Genomic DNA, 21,258 nt, shown 5'->3' with positions numbered 1-21,258 from the left:
AGATGCCAGTCTGAAAAGGCTAAGTATTGTATGATTCCAAATATATGACATCCTGGAAAAGGATAAGACTGTGGAAACACTAAGAGGAGGGCATGGCAACTTACTCCAGTATTCTTGCCTGGAGAATCCCATGGACAGAGAAGCCTGGTGGGCTTCTGTGACAGTCCATAGGGTCACAAAGAGTTGGTCACGACTGAAGTGACTTAGCACGCACAAACCCATGGAGACAGTATAAAGGTCAGAAGCTATCAGGGCTAAAGGGAGCTGAAGAGAGAAGTAAGAAAAGCACAAATGACTTTTAGGGCAGTGAAACTACTGTGCATAATATTGAAAAGGTGGGTATGTAAGTATAAATTTGTTCAAACCGCTAAAGTATACAACAGCAAGGGTCAGCCTACGGTGAATTATGGACTTTAGATGATGAGGATGTGTCAGGATGGAATTATCAATTTTAATAAAGTGCCACTTTAATGGAGGATCGGAGAAGGCGATGGCACCCCACTCCAGTACTCTTGCCTGGAAAATCCCATGGATGGAGGAGCTGCACTCCATGGGGTCGCTAAGAGTCAGACACGACTGAGCGACTTCACTTTCACTTTTCACTTTCATGCATTGGAGAAGGAAATGGCAACCCACTCCAGTGTTCTTGCCTGGAGAATCCCAGGGACGGGGGAGCCTGGTGGGCTGCCGTCTATGGGGTCGCACAGAGTCGGACACGACTAAAGTGACTTAGCAGCAGACTTAGCAGTTAATGGAGGATATTGATATTGGGGGAGTCTACACACGGGTGAAGCCAGGAGAAATGGGAAATCTCTGTACCTCCCATTCAATTTTTAAAAATGAATGAATGAATGAACCTTTGGCTGCTCATGGGCTTTCTCTAGCCACAGCGAGAGGGGCTACTCTTTAGTTGTGGTGCATGGGCTTCTCACTGTGGTGGCTCCTCTTGTTGCGGAGCATGCGCTCTAGGCCACCCGGGCCTCAGTAGTTAGTTATAGCTCCCAGGCTTTACAGTAGACTCAATGGTTGCGGTAAACAAGCCTAGTTGTTCCACACTGTGTGGACTCTTCCTGAGCCAGGGATTGAACCTGGGTCCCCTTAACTGACATGCAGATTCTTAACCATTGGACCACCAGGGAAGTCTTCCATTCAATTTTGCTGGGAAACTAAAGAATAAATTATATTTAAAATCAAAAGGTAGTGATTTAAAAAAAAAATGCTAGTCAGTGGTCAGGCCCAGGAAAAGCCTTATCAACATTTAAGGAGACCAGATCTCATCCTTAGAACATTAAAAAATGGCTGGTGGATGTTGTGTTAGTTTCCTATGACTTCTGTAACAAACGACCACAACCTAGGGACTTAAGAGAAATTTGTCCTCTCATAGTTCTAAAGGACAAAAGTCCAAAATCAAGGTAGGGGCGGTCCTGTGCCTCCTTTGAAGACTCTAGGGGATTTTTTTTCCTCTTCCATCTTTGCCTGGTTCCAGTATTCCTCAGCTGTGTCTACCAACAAATCTCTCCATCTCTGTTTCTGTCTTCACCCTGCCTTCTTCTCTGTGGATAAGGAAACTTGTCATTGGATTTATGGCCCACCCAGCTAATGCAGGATGATCTCCTGGATTAAGTTAAGATCCTTAACTTAGTTGTATCTGCAAGACCTCTTTTGCAAATAAGGTCACATTCACAGATTCTGGGGATTACGACATGGACCTAGGTTTTCAGGGACCACCACTCAACCTACGGCAATGTTAAGCTATATAACACACATCCGTAGGGTTGCTGTGTTAGTTAAGGCTCCTTAAGTGCCATATGAAATCTACTCTGGCTGAACAAAGCCAAGAAAGGGAGTAAGGAAAAGAGGGTTATTGGAATACTACTGAGGTCACAAAGTTGACAAGAAGTGGACAAGCTGACTTTAGAGAGGTCCATCCAGAGCAGCTCTCAGGACCTCAGCAGTGAAAATTCATGAATTATGCTTTAGACCAGGGGTTGTCAAGTATTTTCTATCAATGACCATTGTATATCTTTTCAGCTTTGTGGGCTACACAGTGTCTGTTGCAACTATTCAAATTTGCTGTTGTTTGTGAAAGCAGCCATAGACAAGATGTAAATTAATAACTATGGCTGTTTTCCAATATTTATTGCATGTTTATTAATAAAACTTTCCAACTTTATTTTCTAAAACAGAAAAGGATTTGATTCAGTTCAGTTCAGTCACTCAGTTGTGTCTGACTCTGCAACCCCATAGACTGCAGCACACCAGGCTTCCCTGTCCATCACCAACTTCTGGAGTTTGCTCAAATTCATGTCCATCGAGTCGGTGATGCCATCCAACCATCTCATCCTCTGTCATCCCCTTCTCCTCCTGCCCTCAATCTTTCCCAGCATCAGGGTCTTTTCCAATGAGTCAACTCTTCGCATCAGGTGGCCAACGTATTGGAGCCTCAGCTTCAGCATTAGTCTTTCCAATGAATATTCAGGGCTGATTTCCTTTAGGATGGACTGGTTGGATCTCCTTGCAGTCCAAGGGACTCTCAAAAGTCTTCTCCAACTCCACAGTTCAAAAGCATCAATTCTTTGGCATTCATGTTTCTTTAGGGTACAACTCTCACATCCATGCATGACTACTGGAAAAACCATAGCTTTGACTAGACAGACCTTTGTCATCTATTTGTCAATTACTTTAGCTATCTCCTATAAGCGGAATTATTGTTTGTCTTTTTGTGACTGGCTTAGTTCATGTAAGTGCTTCACTGGTAGCTCAGATGGTAAAGAATCTGCCATAACGTCCTCAAGTTTCATCTATGTTATAGCAGGTGATCAGACCTCCTTCCTTGTGAAGGCTGAGTAATATCCCATTGTTGTATAGACCACGTTTTGCTTATTCAGTCATCCATCAGTGGACACTCGGGCTGCATCCACTTCTATTCTTCACTATTGTGAATCGTGTTGCTACAAACATGAGCGTACAAATATCTCTTTTAGTTCTTTGAGATATATACTCAGAAGTGGAATTTCTGGATCATATGCTAATTCTATTTTTAATTCTTTGACGTTGCTGCACTTTACAATGCTACCCTTGCTGACTTTTTTTTTTTTTTTTTTTGGTCCTCTTGTCCACCAATTGTCAAGAGTGAGATACTAAATTTTCCAATGATTGTTGTTGAATTTTCTATTTTTCCTTTCAATTCAGTCAGTCTTTCCTTCATTTACTTTGGGTTAACCGATAGAAGTTGACACATACATATATATTTATAATTGTTACACCTAACTCTTGTATTGACTCATTTATCATTATGATTTATCTGTAAGACTTAAAGTCTCTTCATCTGATACTGATAGAAAAAACTCCAGCTCTCTTTGGTTACTGTTTGCCTGGTATACCTTTTTTCTATCCTTTTACCTTCAACCTACTTGTGTCTTTGAATCAGAGTGTTTCTGTTAAAAACAGCACATGGTACAGTCTTGCTTTTTCATTCAGTCTCACAGTCTCTGTCTTTAGAGGTTTTTAGTCTTTGCACATTTAATGACATTCCTGATATGATTGGATTTATGCCTATTATTTTGCTCTTTGTTTTCTATTTGTCTTTTGTCTCTCTTCTTCTCCTTTACTGCCTTATTTTACATTAAATGTGTTTTCATGAACTACTTTATCACTTCATTCTTTTCTACTTTTTAAAAGTTATTTTTTTAGTGATTGCTCTGAGGGATTATAACCTGCATCTTAATTTAGCACAATCTGCTTCAAAATAATATTAACTTCATTTCAGCAAAATCTGGAAACTTTGCTTCACTATGTCTCAACCTCTATCTTTTGTGCTATTGCAAACCCAGCCATACAGTGTTACAAATAGTGCTTTGTCCAATCATATATTTTTTTAAAGGCAAGAGAAGAAATGGAATCTATTTAAAGAACCCTTTATATTTGCCATTCCTGGTTTTCTTCCATTCTTCTTGTGAATTCAAGTTATGGTCTAGCATCAATTTCCGCTTGAAGAACTTCCTATAGTATTTCTCATAAGGCAGGTCTGCTAGCAACAAATTCTCTCAGTCTTTGTTTATCTGAGAATGTATTCATTTCACCTTCATGCTTTATATTTGCTAAACAGGGAATTCTTATTTGATAATGTGTTTTGTTTCAGCATTTCGAGTATGTCATTCTGGTGCCTTTGGTCTCCATTGTTTCTGATGAGAAGTTAGTCATGAACCATATTCCCCTTGTTGCTTTTGGGCACAGAAGCCTTCTCAGGCAAAAAAAAAAAAAAAAAAAAATCTGATTTTCATACTGTTCTTACCTGAACTTTGGTGTATGTGTGTGTGTTAGTTGCTCAGTTGTGTCTGATTCTTTGTGACCCCGTGGACAGGCTCCTCTGTTTATAGGATTCTCCAGGCAAGAAAGAATACTGGAGAGGGTTGCTATTTCCTCCTCCAGAGGATCTTCCTGACCCAAGGATTGAACCCAGGTCTCCTGCATTGCAGGCGGATTCTTTATTGTCTGAGTCATCAGGGAAGCCCTAAATCAACTATACTCCAATACAAAATGAAAAAAAATTGTAATAAAAAAAAATGAGCATAGAAAAAAATAAATAAAATATTCCTGTTTTGAATTTCAAGAAAACTTTATCAGCACTTCTGTCACAAAAAAATGTCAGTTTTATCTTCATATTTAAATAATCTCTCTCCTTAGTAGATTTTCAGCTTCTTGATGGCATGCGTCATAGTCACCTTGGTCACCTTGCTTCCTCTGTGGTGTGTAACCTTGCATCTAGAAGTTCAGTAAGTATTTGTTCATTTTAATTGCATCATAGGGCACAAATTATAAGAAAAAATGAACATCTTGCAATCTTTGGATTCTTTTCTTTATGGTAAAGTGATTCAGCAAAGTTAAAAAGAAGAACATTGTGGATGTTTGGAGAATAGACTAAGTGAGGCTCCTGTAGTATCTCGGTGAGAGTGGAAACCTAGACAGTGGGTGGCAGAGGAGATGGACAGAAGCGAGAGATGTGAAGTGCATTTTTAAAGTGGGAATGAGGGACTTTCCCTGGTGGTGCAGTGGTTAAGAATCCTCCTGCCAATGCAGGGGAGACGGGTTTGATCCCTGGTCTGCCAAGATCCCATGTGCTGCGGAGCAACTAAGCCCTTTGTCCACAACCATTGAGCCTATGTGCTACCACTATTGAAGCCCACTTGTCTAGAGCCCATGCTCTGCAACAAGAGAACCCACCTCAAGGAGAAGCCCATATACCACAACAAAGAGTAGCCCCTGCTTGCTGAAACCAAAGAAAGCCCTTACAGCAACAGAGACCCAGCACAGCCAAACATAAATAAACAAGCAAATAAAAAGTAATAAAGTGGGACTGATAGAGGATTTACCTTTGGATTGGATGGAGGAGGGGAAAGAAGTTAAGGATGACTTGTAGGTGTTTAGGGTTGGTAACTGGAGCTGGTGGCTCCATTTCTTGAGAGGGGATGGAGGCAAAAGCACCAGGTTTGGGGTGCTCATGGAGATGCTGAGGTACCCATGGGGAAGCCTAATGGTGAAGTCAGGGGGCAGTTGGTTGGGTAGATACATGAGTTGAGATGAGCGAAGACACAAGGGCTGCAGGTACAAATTTGAGAGTTCCCAGCAGAGATGGCTTCAAAGATTGGGGGTGGAAAAGATCTCCTTGGGGAAAGTGGGGAAGGAAAGAGTCCAGGCCTGGGTCCTGAGGCTCCATGGTGCCTAGAGAACTAGTAGAGGGACCCCAGGGGAGGAAGTCTGAGACAGAGTGGCTGGGGAGGAGGAGGAAAACCAGGAAAGCGAGGGGCCGCCAGAGCCGAGGAAAGACAGCATTTCAAGGTCAGAGCCGCCCGTGCCAATTATTGTCAACAGATCAAACCAATAAAGTCTCAGAAGTGTTCTTTGGGTGGGAAAGGAGGGTTGCCATTGGCAGGTGTAGGTCAGTGGCATGAAGAAGACGGGAAGACAGAGAGGGGACTTCCCTGGTGGTCCAGTGGTTAAGAACCTGCCTCGCAATGCAGGGGATGAGAGTTTGATCCCTAGTTGGAGAACTAAGATCCCACAGGCCTAGTTGTGTGGCACAACTAGGCCTGTGCAGCACAATTAGAGACTGTGCACCGCAACAAAAGATCCTGCGTGTCATAAGGAAGATCCAGCATACCACATCTAAGAACTGACATGGCCAAATTAATAATTAATATAAAAACTCACATTAAAAAAAGAGAAGACAGAGGAGAGGGCTGAAGCATGACCAGAATATGAAGAACTTAAATATTGGGGTGTTTAATATACTGGATAAGACCATTCACTCTCTACCTGTCCAGCTTCCTAAGCCTCTCCTAAGTGTACTCACTTCATCCCCATGGCCATCAAGCCTCACCTGGACATTTCATCCACAACCTCCTAACTGATACCCAGCCTCTACTTTGCTCCCTTTAAGCCCTTTCTCTATGGGGCTAGAAGAACCTTCTGAAGACCCTACCTTTGATCATGCCACTCCTGTGTTTAGACACTTTTGATGGCTACCCATGACCCAGGGATAAAGTCCAAGCCACTTGTAAGTTTTTAGGTCATCTGGCTCCTGCCTAGATCTCAGTATTTCTCTGGCTCTCTCTTCCCATTTCATCTCTGCTCTTCGATCATTTTCTTTTACTGTCATCTTGTATTTTCTCTACTGTGCCCTACTCTCTTTGTCCTCCAGGTTCAAGTCTGAAGTCTCAGATTAGACATCATTGCCCTAGAAAGGCTTCCCTTGACCTCTATGAGGTCAAGCCCTCTCCTCTCCACACTTCTTCTATCATCAGAAATGACATTTCTTTTCTCTTTTCCACCATTAGCATTAGATGAACTGTTTCCACAATTATAGCTACATCACAGTCCATGACACTGAGTAGGCACTCAGTAAATATTTCTTTAATAGATTAAGTGAAACCACATTCTCATTCTCCACCAGAATTTTTCTGAAATAGGAAAATCTCTTAAAAGACTTTAGAGCCCTTATTTTCAGTAATGTAAACTAATTTGGACATTTTAGACGAGGCTTTTCAAAAACAACGGGTCAACAATATCTTAGGAGGTAAAACCTACAGACTCAATTTTTCTAAATCATCACTACTTATAGTCTGAATGCAATGCTTTCATTAGGGCTTGTTTGTTAATCTGCTTAATAGTAAGTAATCTTTTGGTTGAGAGAGAGGTAAGTTAAATAATCCCTGATTCCATAGAAGCAATTAGTTATACATACATTAATTTGCCTGCTTTCAACTCAGGTACTATTAAAAAAAAATACAACAGGAGAAGTAGTGGGAGTTTAACAGCCATCTATTCTTTGTGACATTTTCAGAAAGCAAATGAAAATAATCCCTGAAACAAGCCAACCGCAGGGACACTCGTTAACTTGATATGCTTTAATCTTGTGAATAGAAGCTGGAGCTGAGTCACTGAATCAAGAACTGCACACTCCCAGCTCTGGATGCCTGCAAGACATCCAGGCATGAGTGTTCCGACTGCACCTCCAATCAGCACGACCCAATCTGAACTCAGTATTGGGCTCGTGAGGGTCCCCTGCAAAACCTGTACAAACCCTGGACTCCCTACCTCTGTGGTCCTCCATGCCTGGCACAAGGCTGCAGGTCTCAGCAGCATCCTCCTGGGCAGGCTCCTTGGCCATTTCCAAAGCTGCCGCGTCCTCAGGACTTAACCCTGTGCTATATAGTAGGTCCTTGTCGTTTATCTATTTTTTATATATCGTTATTGTTCGGCAATTAAGTCATGTCCGACTCTTTGTGACCTCATGGACTGCAGCATGCCAGGCTTCCCTGTCCATCACCAACTCCTGGAGCTTGCTCAAACTCACGTCCATCAAGTCGGTGATGCCATCCAACATCTCATCTTCTGTCACCCCCTTCTCCTTTTGCCCTCAATCTTTCCCAGCATCAGGGTCTTTTCTAATGAGTCAGTTCTTTGCATCAGGTAGCCAAAGTATTGGAGCTTCATATTGGAGCTATATATTTTATATATAGTAATGTGTAATGTGTAATTTGAATGCAGAGTTCCAAAGAATAGCAAGGAGAGATAAGACTTCCTCAGCGATCAGTGCAAAGAAATAGAGGAAAACAATAGAATGGAAAAGACTACAGATCTCTTCAAGAAAATTAGAGATATCAAGGGAACATTTCATGCAAAGATGGGCTCAATAAAGGACAGAAATGGTATGGACCTAACAGAAGCAGAAGATATTAAGAAGAAGTGGCAAGAATACACAGAAGAACTATACAAAAAAGGTCTTCACGACCCAGATAATCACAATGGTGTGATCACTCACCTAGAGCCAGACATCCTGGAACGTGAAGTCAAGTGGGCCTTAGGAAGCATCACTATGAACAAAGCTAGTGGAGGTGATGGAATTCCAGTTGAGCTATTTCAAATCCTAAAAGATGATGCTGTGAAAGTGCTGCACTCAATATGCCAGCAAATTTGGAAGACTCAGCAGTGGCCACAGGACTGGAAAATGTCTATTTTCATTCCAATCCCAAAGAAAGGCAATGCCAAAGAATGTTCAAACTACCGCACAATTTCACTCATCTCACATGCTAGCAAAGTAATGCTCAAAATTCTCCAAGCCCGGCTTCAACAATATGTGAACCGTGAACTTCCAGATGTTCAAGCTGGTTTTAGAAAAGGCAGAGGAACCAGAGACCAAATTGCCAACATCTGCTGGATCATTGAAAAAGCAAGAGAATTCCAGAAAAACATCTATTTCTGCTTTATTGCCTATGCCAAAGACTTTGACTGGGTGGATCACAACAAATCATGGAAAATTCTGAAAGAGATGGGAATACCAGACCACCTGACTTGCCTCTTGGGAAATCTGTATGCAGGTCAGGAAGCAACAGTTAGAACTGGACATGGAACAACAGACTGGTTCCAAACAGGGGAAGGCGTACGTCAAGGCTGTATATTGTCACCCTGCTTATTTAACTTATATGCAGAGTACATCATGAGAAATGGTGGGCTGGAGGAAGCACAAGCTGGAATCAAGATTACTGGAAGAAACATCAATAACCTCAGATATTCAGATGACACTACCCTTATGACAGAAAGTGAAGAACTAAAGAGCCTCTTGATAAAAGTGAAAGAGGAGAGTGAAAAAGTTGGCTTAAAGCTCAACATTCAGAAAACTAGGATCATGGCATCTGATTTCATCACTTCACGGCAAATAGATGGGGAAACAATGGAAACAGTGACAGACTTTATTTTGGGGGGCTCCAAAATCACTGCAGATGGTGACTTCAGCCATGAAATTAAAAGATGCTTTCTCCTTGAAAGAAAAGCTATGACCAACCTAGACAGTTTATTAAAAAGCAGAGATATTACTTTGCCAACAAAGGTCCATCTAGTCAAGGCTATGGGTTTTCCAGTAGTCATATATGGATGTGAGAGTTGGACTATAAAGAAAGCTGAGTGCCAAAGAAGTGATACTTTTGAACTGTGGTGTTGGAGAAGACTTTTGAGAGTCCCTTGGACATGAAGGAGATCCAACCAGTCCAACCTAAAGGAAATCAGTCCTGAATATTCATTGGAAAGACTGATGCTGAAGCTGAGGCTCCAATACGTTGGCCAACTGATGCGAAGAGCTGACTCATTGGAAAAGACCCTGATACCCACCACTCTGCTGTGGGTGTGTGACTTGCAGCAAACTAATCAGATCGTTTTCCAAAGGCTCTTTCAGCTTCACTCATGGGAAAAGACCCTGATGCTGGGAAAGATTGAAGGCGGGAGGAGGAGGGGATGACGGAGGATGAGATGGTTGGATAGCATCACCGACTCGATGGACGTGAGTTTGAGCAAACTCCAGGAGTTGGTGATGTACGGGGAAGCCTGGTGTGCTGCAGTCCATGGGGTTGCAGAGTCGGACATGACCGAGCGACTGAACTGAACTGAACTCAATGTGTATATGTTAATCCCAAACTCCTGATTTGTTCCCTCCCTTTCCCCATGTTTGGTTTTTATGTCTGCGAGTCTATATCTGCCTTGTAAGTCCATTTGTATCATTATTTTAGATTCCACATATAAGTGATATCATAAACCATTGTTGCCCTTCTCTTGAGCCCAGGAGTCACGTGAAGAAAGTGATGCTCAGAGGACCAAAAGTCCTGGTGAGAAAGACATGGGACCAGAAACCAGGCCCTGTGTGAGTCTAGTTTGAAACTTCTACCTATCTAGAGCCAACATCCCTGGGGCCCAGCCAGGTTGCTTTGGGGGATCAACTCCAGCGGTTCCCTCTGCAACGTATAGGTCGCCCTCTGCACCCCGCCCCTTCGCTCCGACCACGCCCCTCCACCTGGCCCCGCCTCTCCGCCGGGATCCTGAGCTTCCCGCCTGGGGACGAGGCGCGCGTCCGCAGGGGGCGGGGCCTCGGGGCCGCGCGTGCGCTCGCCGGTTCACCGTGCGCATGCTCAGTGTTCTCGCGCGCGCTCGCGAGAGAGGATGGCGGGGGCCGCGCCGGGCGCCATCATGGACGAGGACTACTTCGGGAACGCGGCCGAGTGGGGCGACGAGGCGGAAGGCGGCCAGGTGAGGGGGGGCACCGGGCACCCCCGACGAGGAATGTTGGTCCCCGACGCTGGCTGGCCGCCCCTGCCCCCGCCGCGTGATCCAAGCACAGCCCGCCCCGCCCCCTCCCGCCGCGCGCTTCGCCCCTGCCTCGAGCCCGCCCCTCTTGTTGCCGCCACGGGGACCCACCGCGCCGCCTCTGGGGGCGGGGGCGTGGGGCGATGACCTGGTCCCCGCAGGGACAGGCACGGGCGCCGCCCCCCAGTCGTCACCCGAGCTGACCCTCCGACCACCGTGGGGCGGCCTCGGAGGCGGGTCCGGGGAATTCTTAGCCCCCTGGGCGGGGCGAACACAAGCTCCAAAGAGAAGGATGGGGCTCAGACAGTTTAAAAAGTAGTCATACTTTAAAAAAAAAAAAAAATCCAACTCAGCATCAGGAGTGGGGAAAAGTGCAACTTTGGACTTTCTCACACGTGCTTTACTGTTTGTAAACCACACTCTTGGCGTTCTGGCTGATTCAGTCAGTCCTTGGCCTAAGTAATGACAAAAGGATTGTCCATCCTTGACCTTCAAAAGTTTGCTGTGGATGGTGAGGGGGCGGTCACAAGCTTCTCTTCTGAAGTCAGGGCTGCAGGTCCCAAACTGGGCGCTCTCGCTCGGCCAGGGGACCCCAACCTGATTCTGATCCGAAGACCCTGCCGAAGTGATGTTTGAATCCCAGCTTCTCAGGCTTCTCCCTTGGGGACTGGAAAGCAGTTGGTTTAGAGGGCAGGAGGCGAGGAACCTGCCTTTTGTTTATCTGTTTATTTAACATTTATTGGAGTATAGTTGCCTCCATGGTGGGTCAGCGGTAAAGAATCTGCCTTCAGTGCAGGAGATGCAGATTGGATCCCTGGGTCTAGAAGATCCCCTGGAGGGGTATGGCTGCCCAGTCCAGTATTCTTGCTTGGGTAATCCCATGGACAGAGGAGCCTGGGGACTACAGTCCATGGGGTCACAAAGAGTCAGACACAACTGAAGTGACTTTTAATGCAGGGGGTCTAGTTTTTTTAGTGTTGTGTTAGTTTCTAGGGTGGAACCTACCTTTTGAACAGGAGTCAAGGTTAGGTGTGTGTGGGACAATCGAAGTTATGTTTTAAAGGAAAAAAGCCTGCAGCGGCATGTTCTCCCTTGAAAGAGGCAGGTGGGGCACAGGAAGACATCGAAGCCAGGGTGCAGGGGTGCAAAGGTGGGCACTGTTTTCCAGGACCTGAAAGGAGGCCTGTGTGCTTAGATGTCTGGTGGAAGCAGTGGGTTCTAAAGGGCCTTTGAGAGCTGCTGAAAAGCATGACTTGTTCAAGAGTTGGAGCAGGGAGTGACACTCCAAGATTTGAGTGTTGGCTCATTCCATGGTGTTGGAGGCTTAGAGTGGAAGGATAGAGTCAGATTTAGCTAACCTAAAATCTGGGCTGGTCAGATGATTTCATGCATTTTCTCATTCCACGGACAAAATACTGAGTTGGGTATTACTCTGCTCATTTTGTAAATGAAGAAAGTGAGACAGGAGGACCTGGTCCTGCCCATAGTCAGAAAAGTAATACATGAAGGAAGGGGATCTCACCTACATCTTTTGTCTCCATTACCACTCTAGCAGATGCTGGACCACCAAGGTGATCCAGAAGAGAGACACGTAGGGTATCAGTCAGTTCAGTGGTGGGTGGTTCAAGCATTTGTTCAAAATGCCCTAGTATTTGTCACATTAAGGCTTCCAATCATAGTGATACACCTGGGGCATGTCTGAGGGCTGTCTAGTCAGTGCCCTCATTTTATAAACTGAGGGCTCATGCTGTTTTGAATAGCAGAGCCAAGCCTAGACCCCACAGACAGGGGCTGACGGCGGGGTCTGGGGTGAGAAGGGACATGCACTGGTTTGGGTCTCAAACTTTTACTCAGATGCCCACTTTACCACTAACTAGGCTGGTAGCCCCAGCCAACTCCCCACCCCCAACCCGTGACACTTAATCTGTGAGACAGAGGAGACTGACCAGACATTTGTAAAGGCTTCTCTGAGAACACATTGGGCTCTGTAACACGTTCCTGCCAAACCCTAAAACACAGTTCTCCCTTGAAAGAGGCAGGTGGGGCATAAGAAGACATAGAAGCCAGGGTGCAGGGGTGCAAAGGTGGGCTCAGTTTTCCAGGACCTGAAAGGAGGCCTGTGTGCTTAGTTGTCTGGTGGAAGCCTCCCCAAAGTGAGGGGACGCTTACTTTGGGGAACTTGAAGCACGATCCTGATCTGGCCCCACTAGGCTCCCACGATGGAGGGTGGACTAGATGTTCATTTCACGTTCAGTCTAACCATGACTGTGGAGGAGGGAGAGAAAGCCAGCCAGTTTAATGATCCCTGGCCCATCTCTTACCGCAATGTGTAAGGGTCAGTTGCACTGAGGTTGGTCTCTCCTACTAGTTTGTAAACTACAATAATTTTCCTAGTGACAAGTACAGTGCTCAGTACAGAGTGAATGTTCAAAGAGCATCTGCTTGTTGGTATAACAGTGTTAAAGCTGGACAGACCTTGGGGTCATTGAGTCCATCGCCTCCACATCCTCATCCTGCTTTGCCCTTAGATTCAGTGAATGGCCTAAAATAACTTCTGTGCAGAATGGGGACTAGAGTCCAAACAGCAGATGGATGTTGTATCTTCCAGAACCGCTTCATCAGTCTTTGCTGGGAAGCTTTCCGTGGCACATAAGAGAGAGTAATAGTGGAGACAGTAATCGTAGCTGAAATATGCTGAATTCTTACTGAATGTCAGGTACTAGGCATGGCTTTTCCAGAAATCAGCTCGTGGGATCTCACAGCAGCCCAGTGGGCAAGGGCACTGCTCTTACCTTTGTTCAGGAAAAGAGAAACAGGTACTGGATAAGGTGTCCTCATGAGATGCAGTAACTTCTGTGACCCCCGTACACGTTACGCAAGCGTGGAGTCATGCTGCAGGCCCACTTGGTTATGATTCTCAATTCCGTTCTCTTGGTCACTTGTTACTTGAAAGTTAAATGAAATGATAAATGTGGAATGCTTGACGTGGATAGCGTTACATGGGCTTAAGGTGAAATTTCAGGGTGTCTGTGGTAATGAAAAAGTAAACTGGCTCTTTCTGCCAACCACAGGAGGATGACTATGGAGAGGGAGAAGATGACGCCGAGGTCCAGCAGGAGTGCTTACATAAGTTTTCTACCCGGGATTACATAATGGAGCCCTCCATCTTTAACACTCTGAAGAGGTACATGAGAAAGTCTGGCTGCGTTGGGAGGAGAAAGCTGCATAAGAGACCCAGAGATGACATGTAAAGTCAGAGGGACATGATGCATGAGTGGAGGGCTTCCAGGGGCCCCCACTTTAAAAGCATGAACAACCCATCTTCCTCCTCCCTCCTCGCTGTTGCTGTCTGTCCGCATGCCCTCTGCGTCCATTCGAGTGCCACAGCTTGTCTGTCACTTTTCTAGGTATTTTCAGGCAGGAGGATCTCCAGAAAACGTTATCCAGCTCTTGTCAGAGAACTACACGGCTGTGGCACAGACCGTCAACCTGCTGGCCGAGTGGCTCATCCAGACAGGTGCTTTGTGGGGGGCCTAGGGCCTGCCTGTTCCCCACCCCCATCTTTCCAATTGGATCAGTTTTTTTTTAACTTTATTTTATATTGGAGTATAGTTGATTAACAATGTTCTCTTGTTTTCAGGTGTACAGCAGATTTACTTATACCTATACATGTATCTTTTCTTTTTCAAATTTTTTCCCATTTAGGTTGTTACATAATATTGAGCAGAGTTCCCTGTGCTGTACAGTAGGTCCTTGTTGGTTATCCATTTTAAATATAACAGTGTGTACATGTTGATCCCAAACTCCCTAACTGTCCCTTCTCCCGCCCTTCCCATTCTCTCAAGTCTGTGAGTCTGCTTTGTAAATAAGTTCATTTGTATCATTTATTTTTTGATTCCTCATATAAGCTATATCATATGATACTTGTCTTTCTCTGACTTAGTTCACTCAGTAGACAAGTCTCTAGGCCCATCCATGTTGCTGCAAATATGGATCATTATAATGCTGATAAATGGGAAAGCTTTTGTTTGTTTTTCTGGTTTTAAGACTTCTGTAAGTAAGAGGGACTTCCCTGGTGGTCCAGTGGCTAAGATTCCACGCTCCCAGTGCAGAGGACCTGGGTTCAATCCTTGGTCCAGGAACTAGATCCCACATGCCTCAACAAAAGATGTCATGTGCTACAACTAAGATTCGGTGCAACAAATAAATAAATAAATAAAGACTTCTCTAAGTAAGAATTGAACTTCTTACCCATTTTCATTTGCTTGATTGAATAATTGAGGTTTACAGAGAGCTTGCGAATGTAATTCTCATTGAGCTGTTTCCTGCCATGTTGGAGAATTAGAGGGTGTATGTTCAGTGTACCATTTTTAAGAAGTCTGTTACAGCGAGCAGTGGATGATGGGTAATTGAGGACCAGGTATGATTATGGCTTTTAGCTAATACGATCAAAGTAGGGCCTTACTGGAAATCGGCTCCTTTGAGTAGGGATGATATTGTGGGGTAAGTGCTGCCCAGAAGCAAGTCGATTTGCTGCTGTCATGGTTCTGGCCTCTTGGCCGGCATCTGTTCTGTGGTGGGGGCTGTTCTTCTGTCATCCTCCCTATTTTGGCAATCTGTCCTTGTTCCCTGCAACCTCAGAAGACGTCACCGTGCTTTACACGTAAACGAGCACCTGTGTCTGTTTCGCCCTGGTCTCCTTTTGGGGTCTTGCCAATATGTTAAATACATGTAATATTAATTTTAATAAGAAACTCCAAATCCTAAATGGTTAGAAGCAGTTTTGTAATATATGATTTGCACATGGACTTTTGATCTACTTTCTCTGAAGTAACATGAACTGAGAAGTAGCCATTCTCTATCTCGTTGCTTTCATTCTCTTCCAGGTGTTGAGCCAGTGCAGGTTCAGGAGACTGTGGAAAATCACCTGAAGAGTTTACTGATCAAACATTTCGACCCCCGCAAAGCAGACTCTATCTTTACTGAAGAAGGAGAGGTGAGGAACGTCCCCCCTCTACCCCGGCTCCTGGCGCACGTTGCTGGCTCCACATGCCCACCGGCACCTGGCATTGCCAGTCATGAGAGAGCTGGGGGCTGCAGTCAGGCTGGGAGGCCCAGCTTCTGAATCGCCTGCTAAATGCCCCTGCTTGGGGCGCGAGAGGCTGGAGCGTCTAAAGTTGGGGTGGAGGTGGGAGGGCATCCCCTGGCTCTACCACTCAGCCCCATATGACCTCACCAGCCCTGGGCCTGCTTCCTCCTGCACAGGATACCACAGCTGAAGCCAGGAGCCCAGGGACTCCTCTGTGATTGTTGGCACAATGTAATCTTCACTTAAGCTAGAGCCAGGCCTCTTACCTTGCTGTTTGTTTGTTATCAGACCCCTGCTTGGCTTGAACAAATGATTGCACACACCACCTGGAGAGACCTTTTTTACAAGCTGGCTGAAGCCCACCCAGACTGTTTGATGCTTAACTTCACTGTTAAGGTAGGAAGGATCCTGGAGTCAGAGAAAAGATAAAGGTACTTATGAATGAGGGTTACTTTGAGTTGGTTGGTTGGTGGTCTGTTCCCTCTGAAAAGGTCCTATGTGCTTTTTTGGTAAAGATCTTCATCGTTTCACTTTAGTAAGTCTTGTTAAATGTTGAGAAAGAAAAGCACAGAATGTGTATATTTTGGGGTCGACATGGACTGTGTTTTAGGGTTTGGCAGGAATGTGTTACAGAGCCCAATGTGTTCTGAGAGGAGCCTTTACGAATGTCGGGTCAGTCTCCTCTGTCTCACAGATTAAGTGTCACGGGTTGGGGGTGGAGAGTTGGCTGGGGCTACCAGCCTAGTTAGTGGTGGAGTGGGCACCCGAGTAAAAGTTGGAAATGCAAAACCAGTGCACGTCCCTTCTCACCCCAGAGCCCGCCATCATCCACCTTCCTGTGGACCTGTGACCATGGCTCATGTGTTTGGCTTCTTATTTCCGTGTTGTAGCTTATTTCTGACGCAGGATACCAAGGGGAGATCACCAGTGTGTCCACAGCCTGCCAGCAGCTGGAGGTGTTTTCTAGAGTGCTCCGTACTTCTCTAGCTACCATTTTGGATGGAGGAGAAGAAAACCTTGAAAAAAATCTCCCCGAGTTTGCAGTAAGTTCTTTACTTTATGTGGCTCAGATTAGAAGTAGGCCATTTGGGGTCATGTGTTTTCAAAAGCAAAATGCTCTTTACTCTGGAGAATGTCTGGGTCAGAGGTCACCTCCCCAGAAGGTGCTGAACTGTTGGCATCTGACTCCCATCTGCCTTTGCTGTTGCTGTGGTCACAAAGCCCAAACACGCTCTTCTCTCCATTCTGCAGAAGATGGTGTGCCACGGGGAGCACACGTACCTGTTCGCACAGGCCCTGATGTCTGTGCTGGCTCAGGAGGAGCAGGGGGGCTCGGCTGTGCGCAGGATTGCACAAGAGGTTCAGCGCTTCGCCCAGGAGAGGTGAGAGGTGGTGTCTCTGCTCTCTCACCCCACACCATTGCCCTGTTTCCACAACTGAAAACCCTAGGTCCTCCTGTTTTGATATAACTTCCTCTTACCCGTAGAGCTGGGAAAGAGCTTGCGTTCTAAAGTTTTGCTTTGATGAATATTTTGTAAAGGATTTACTTACAGTTTAATTCACTGTATTTATGAATTTATTTATTCCCAATATATTGGGACTCATCAGTAGCAGATGACAGTAGTCTTGAAACAGTTCTTCAGTGGTCCGCTTGTTAGGTTGTGGTCCATCTTTTACAGAACAGAATGATTAGCTTTATTAGCTAATAAAAGTTTATTTTTACTAATTAGCTTTATTTTCTACTCATGGAGTCTTAAGATACTGAAAAGTGCATGGTTCCTTTTAGGAAGCCCGTAAGCTGCACTGGATCCTTTTTTCCCAGTTAGCTCCAAATGTTTTCATGGGTCAGTAGGTAAAAAAATACCAGTGGACGAGAGAAATATGAAAAAACAAAGAGATTCCAACAATTCAAAGCATAAATGTGAAAGGCGGGAGGGAGAGAAGGTAGGAGAGGGCCGGGCAGGGAGCCACCTTATCGATGACGGGATATGTGATATTGTTTCATCAAGAGGCCACGACGCCAGTCAAATCACACTGGCACTGGGCACAGCTGCCTCCTACCCCCGGGCGTGCCAGGCCCTTGGGGCCATGCTGTCCAAGGGAGCCCTGAACCCGGCCGACATCACAGTCCTGTTCAAGATGTTTACGAGCATGGACCCGCCCCCTGTTGAACTCGTGAGTGGCCTTTCATTTTAACCATAAGGTGGGACACCCTCAATGCCAACTGGAAGTATATTCTTTTGGAACGTTGGTGCTCCTCTTAGTTCTTTCAAGTTAGGGAGTGCACGTGCCTGTTGAGATGTTCCTGTCCTTTGCCTGGTGCTTATCACGTCCTCAGTCCTCAAGCCCCCTGGAGCACTCTCAGCGAAGGACCTGAGCTGGCACTCCTGCGTGGGCGTGTGTGGACTCACCCCCATCTCGTTCCTGCTTTCGTTTTCACTGAGTTGTGTTTCTTTTCAGATCCGGGTACCCGCCTTCCTGGACCTGTTCATGCAGTCACTCTTTAAACCCGGGGCCAGGATCAACCAGGACCACAAGCACAAGTATATCCACATTTTGGCATATGCAGCGAGCGTGGTGGAGACCTGGAAGAAGGTAGTGTCTATGCTGAGAGCGCACGGGCTTTAGGGAGACATGAACCACCTCTGTTTGGTGTTATGTGTGAATTTTGGCTGTAGAGTCACAGGCCCAACTACTGTCTGAAATGTCTTTTCTGGTGTTTCTGCATAAAATAGCCAACGTGCTCAGTGTCTTAAGGAAATGTGCATCGCATCTATGATCCTAATTCAAACTGTAATCTGAAGTGTGACTAAAGAAATGAAACTGATTCCCTAGGACACTGACAGACACAGGTCCCCCTGGTCTGCAGTGTGTGTTCGCTGTGTGACAGGGACACTTGACTTCAGAAACAGGGGTTTGCAGAGGGAAGGGTGGAGGCTGGGTTACCCCGACTTCAAGGACACGGATGCCATCAGGATTCACCAGCTTGCTGTGTTTTCAGAACAAGCGTGTCAGCATCAATAAAGACGAGCTGAAGTCCACGTCAAAAGCTGTTGAGACTGTTCACAACCTGTGTTGCAACGAGAACAAGGGGGCGTCGGAGCTCGTGGCTGAGCTGAGCACCCTTTATCAGTGCATCCGGTGAGCAGATGAAGGTTCTAGATGTAATTATCTGGGGAGGAGCTGGTTTGAATTTTCATATTAACAGCTCAAAATATATCACAAAAGATTCAGAGGTACTTATTCATTTAATTTGTTTTCTCTTCTGTAAATATATAGAGAGAATTTTGTTTTAGCAGTATGAGTAATTTTCAGATATTTACCTGCCAGAAATCTGTTCACAAATTAGACTAAGAAGAAGGAAGACCAACCAGAATTAAAAAATTGCTTTGAAGAAGAGGGTCTATTCAAAGTAAAAGTTAGACCAACAGAATTTTGCCTGGATAGATGTGTGTTATGCCAGTTCTGTGAGCACTCACTAGGAAAGCTTACGCACAGCTGTCCTCTTAGGCATGTGAATTTTTGTCTGTTAATTTGTACTAGAGACTAAGAGCTTGCTTCAGCCCAGTCCACCAAGCTCTCAGAGTGCTGCGTTAATGGCTTTCTTCTTCTAAACCAGCGACGTTGGTCTAAAGTCAGTAGAGCGTGGGTTTCGGGTTCTGGTGCCCCACTCTCATCAGCCTGTTTGCACTTATGGCGTCTCCCTCGCAGAGCATGTCGAAGAGTGAAGTGATAGGCTAGACTGAGGTGTTTGGTTTCGGTGTTTGCATTCTGCCTTGTTTCCCCGTAGGTTTCCAGTGGTGGCCATGGGGGTGCTGAAGTGGGTGGACTGGACTGTGTCGGAGCCGAGGTACTTCCAGCTGCAGACTGACCACACGCCAGTGCACCTGGCGCTGCTGGATGAGGTAGGGGCTGCGAGGCGCTCGAAGAGCTCTGCGTCCTCCCCTCCCACGTGTCTTCCCTGCCTTCAGAGGACAGTCTTTTCAAAGCTAGTTATTTCTACTCCAAATGAGGAGTTTCCGTTTAAGGAATTAGTTTCGTTGACTCTGTAGACTTCTCAGTTTCTATCAAGTGTTCCTGAGAGGATGAGGAACGGGACAGAAGTTGACTGGCCCCAGGAACCACTGTTTTCCGCCACGAGTTGTGTTTGGTGGCGCTTCCCTGAGGCCTATGGGGAGCCCGGAGCCGCAGCCATGTGGCTCAGGGTGGCTCCCTCTGGCCTCTCTAGATCAGCACTTGCCATCAGCTCCTGCATCCCCAGGTCTTGCAGCTGCTGGTGAAGCTCTTCGAGACAGAGCACTCGCAGCTGGACGTGATGGAGCAGGTGAGTGGTGGCCTAGGGTGAGCTGGGCAGTGGGGAGATGGCCCTTCTCAAACTTGTCACCCCACACCCGCAGCTTGAGTTGAAGAAGACCCTCCTGGACAGGATGGTGCACCTGCTGAGCCGGGGCTACGTGCTTCCCGTGGTCAGTTACATCCGCAAGTGTCTGGAGAAGCTGGACACTGACATTTCCCTCATTCGCCACTTTGTGACCGAGGTCAGTGCCCTGGCAGTGCCCTTTGGGCTTGATGTTGTCACCTTGCACCCAGCAATAGTCACGGTGATGACAGTGATGTGGATACTGGTCTGTCAGGCACCTCCTATCTGCAGGAGCTGTTAGACCTTTATGAGCCCTGCCCGTCTTCATGTTGGAGTTGGGATGGCCTCCAGGAAGAAGGGGTGGGCGTGGGGACGGGTGGGGTCCCTCCACGCTGCTGCCCTCTGACCAGCTCACAGGCTGTGCTCCCACAGGTGCTGGATGTCATCGCGCCCCCCTACACCTCTGACTTCGTGCAGCTTTTCCTCCCCATCCTGGAAAACGATAGCATTGCTGGCACCATTAAAACCGAAGGTGAACATGACCCCGTGACGGAGTTCATAGGTAAGGCTGGCGTGAGCATCTCTGGGCTGCAGTTTTCATGTCGTCATTTCCCTCTTGTTTCTAACCCAGGTCCCTTCTGTTCTTACAGCTCACTGCAAGTCTAACTTCATCCTGGTGAACTGACTCAGAGCATCCCCAGAGTAGAGCCGGCCCCTCCGGGAGACCCCTGTGGAATAACCCTTTGCAGAAGCCGTTGTTGAAGAGGCCCCGTCAGCGTCTGGGAAATGGGCTCTGATGGGAGGAGGTGAAGGATTTCTGTGTAAAGGAAAATGTTAGCAGTGTAAGGGGAAAACTTGGGAGTGGGCCCTCTCCTTGTAAGTCCAGGACTGCCCCCTGGATCCCGTCTACAGTAGTCACTTCTCCTGGTAGTGGACTGGGCTCCCAAGACCCCTTAGGATGTAGCCAGCCGTCAGCCCTGGTAGAATTCAGAGACTGAGACACTCAGATGAACTGTTTTCAAAGTTGACTTTTGTTTTTGCACACGATTTGATTGGTTAGTTCATATTATTGTGATTACTTTTATTTTCCCAGAACATATAAAAGCTTTTCTGTGGTGGGAAGGCGTGGATCCCGATATCATGTTGTTCTTATGTGTAAATAAAGCATTCAGATTCA

The 21,258-nt window shown here is 46.2% G+C and overlaps 1 protein-coding gene across 1 annotated transcript; it reads left to right on the top strand.

Moving 5' to 3' along the window:
- The first annotated feature begins 10,436 nt into the window (after positions 1-10,436).
- NELFCD (negative elongation factor complex member C/D) lies at positions 10,437-21,258 on the top strand. The gene is made up of 15 exons (XM_070381479.1): positions 10,437-10,575; positions 13,704-13,816; positions 14,040-14,149; positions 15,519-15,628; positions 16,010-16,117; positions 16,612-16,764; positions 16,973-17,103; positions 17,731-17,896; positions 18,182-18,316; positions 18,723-18,862; positions 19,512-19,626; positions 19,950-20,045; positions 20,119-20,259; positions 20,514-20,643; positions 20,732-21,258. Exons 1-15 carry the CDS (start codon positions 10,489-10,491, stop codon positions 20,764-20,766), a joined length of 1,770 nt encoding a protein of 589 aa, XP_070237580.1. The 5' UTR covers positions 10,437-10,488; the 3' UTR covers positions 20,767-21,258.

The sequence above is a fragment of the Bos mutus genome, chromosome 13, assembly GCF_027580195.1.
Source record: "Bos mutus isolate GX-2022 chromosome 13, NWIPB_WYAK_1.1, whole genome shotgun sequence".
NCBI classification, from domain to species: Eukaryota; Metazoa; Chordata; class Mammalia; order Artiodactyla; family Bovidae; genus Bos; species Bos mutus.
The sequence above is the reverse complement of the archived record's forward strand: the minus strand, read 5'-3'. Positions and strand labels throughout refer to the sequence as shown.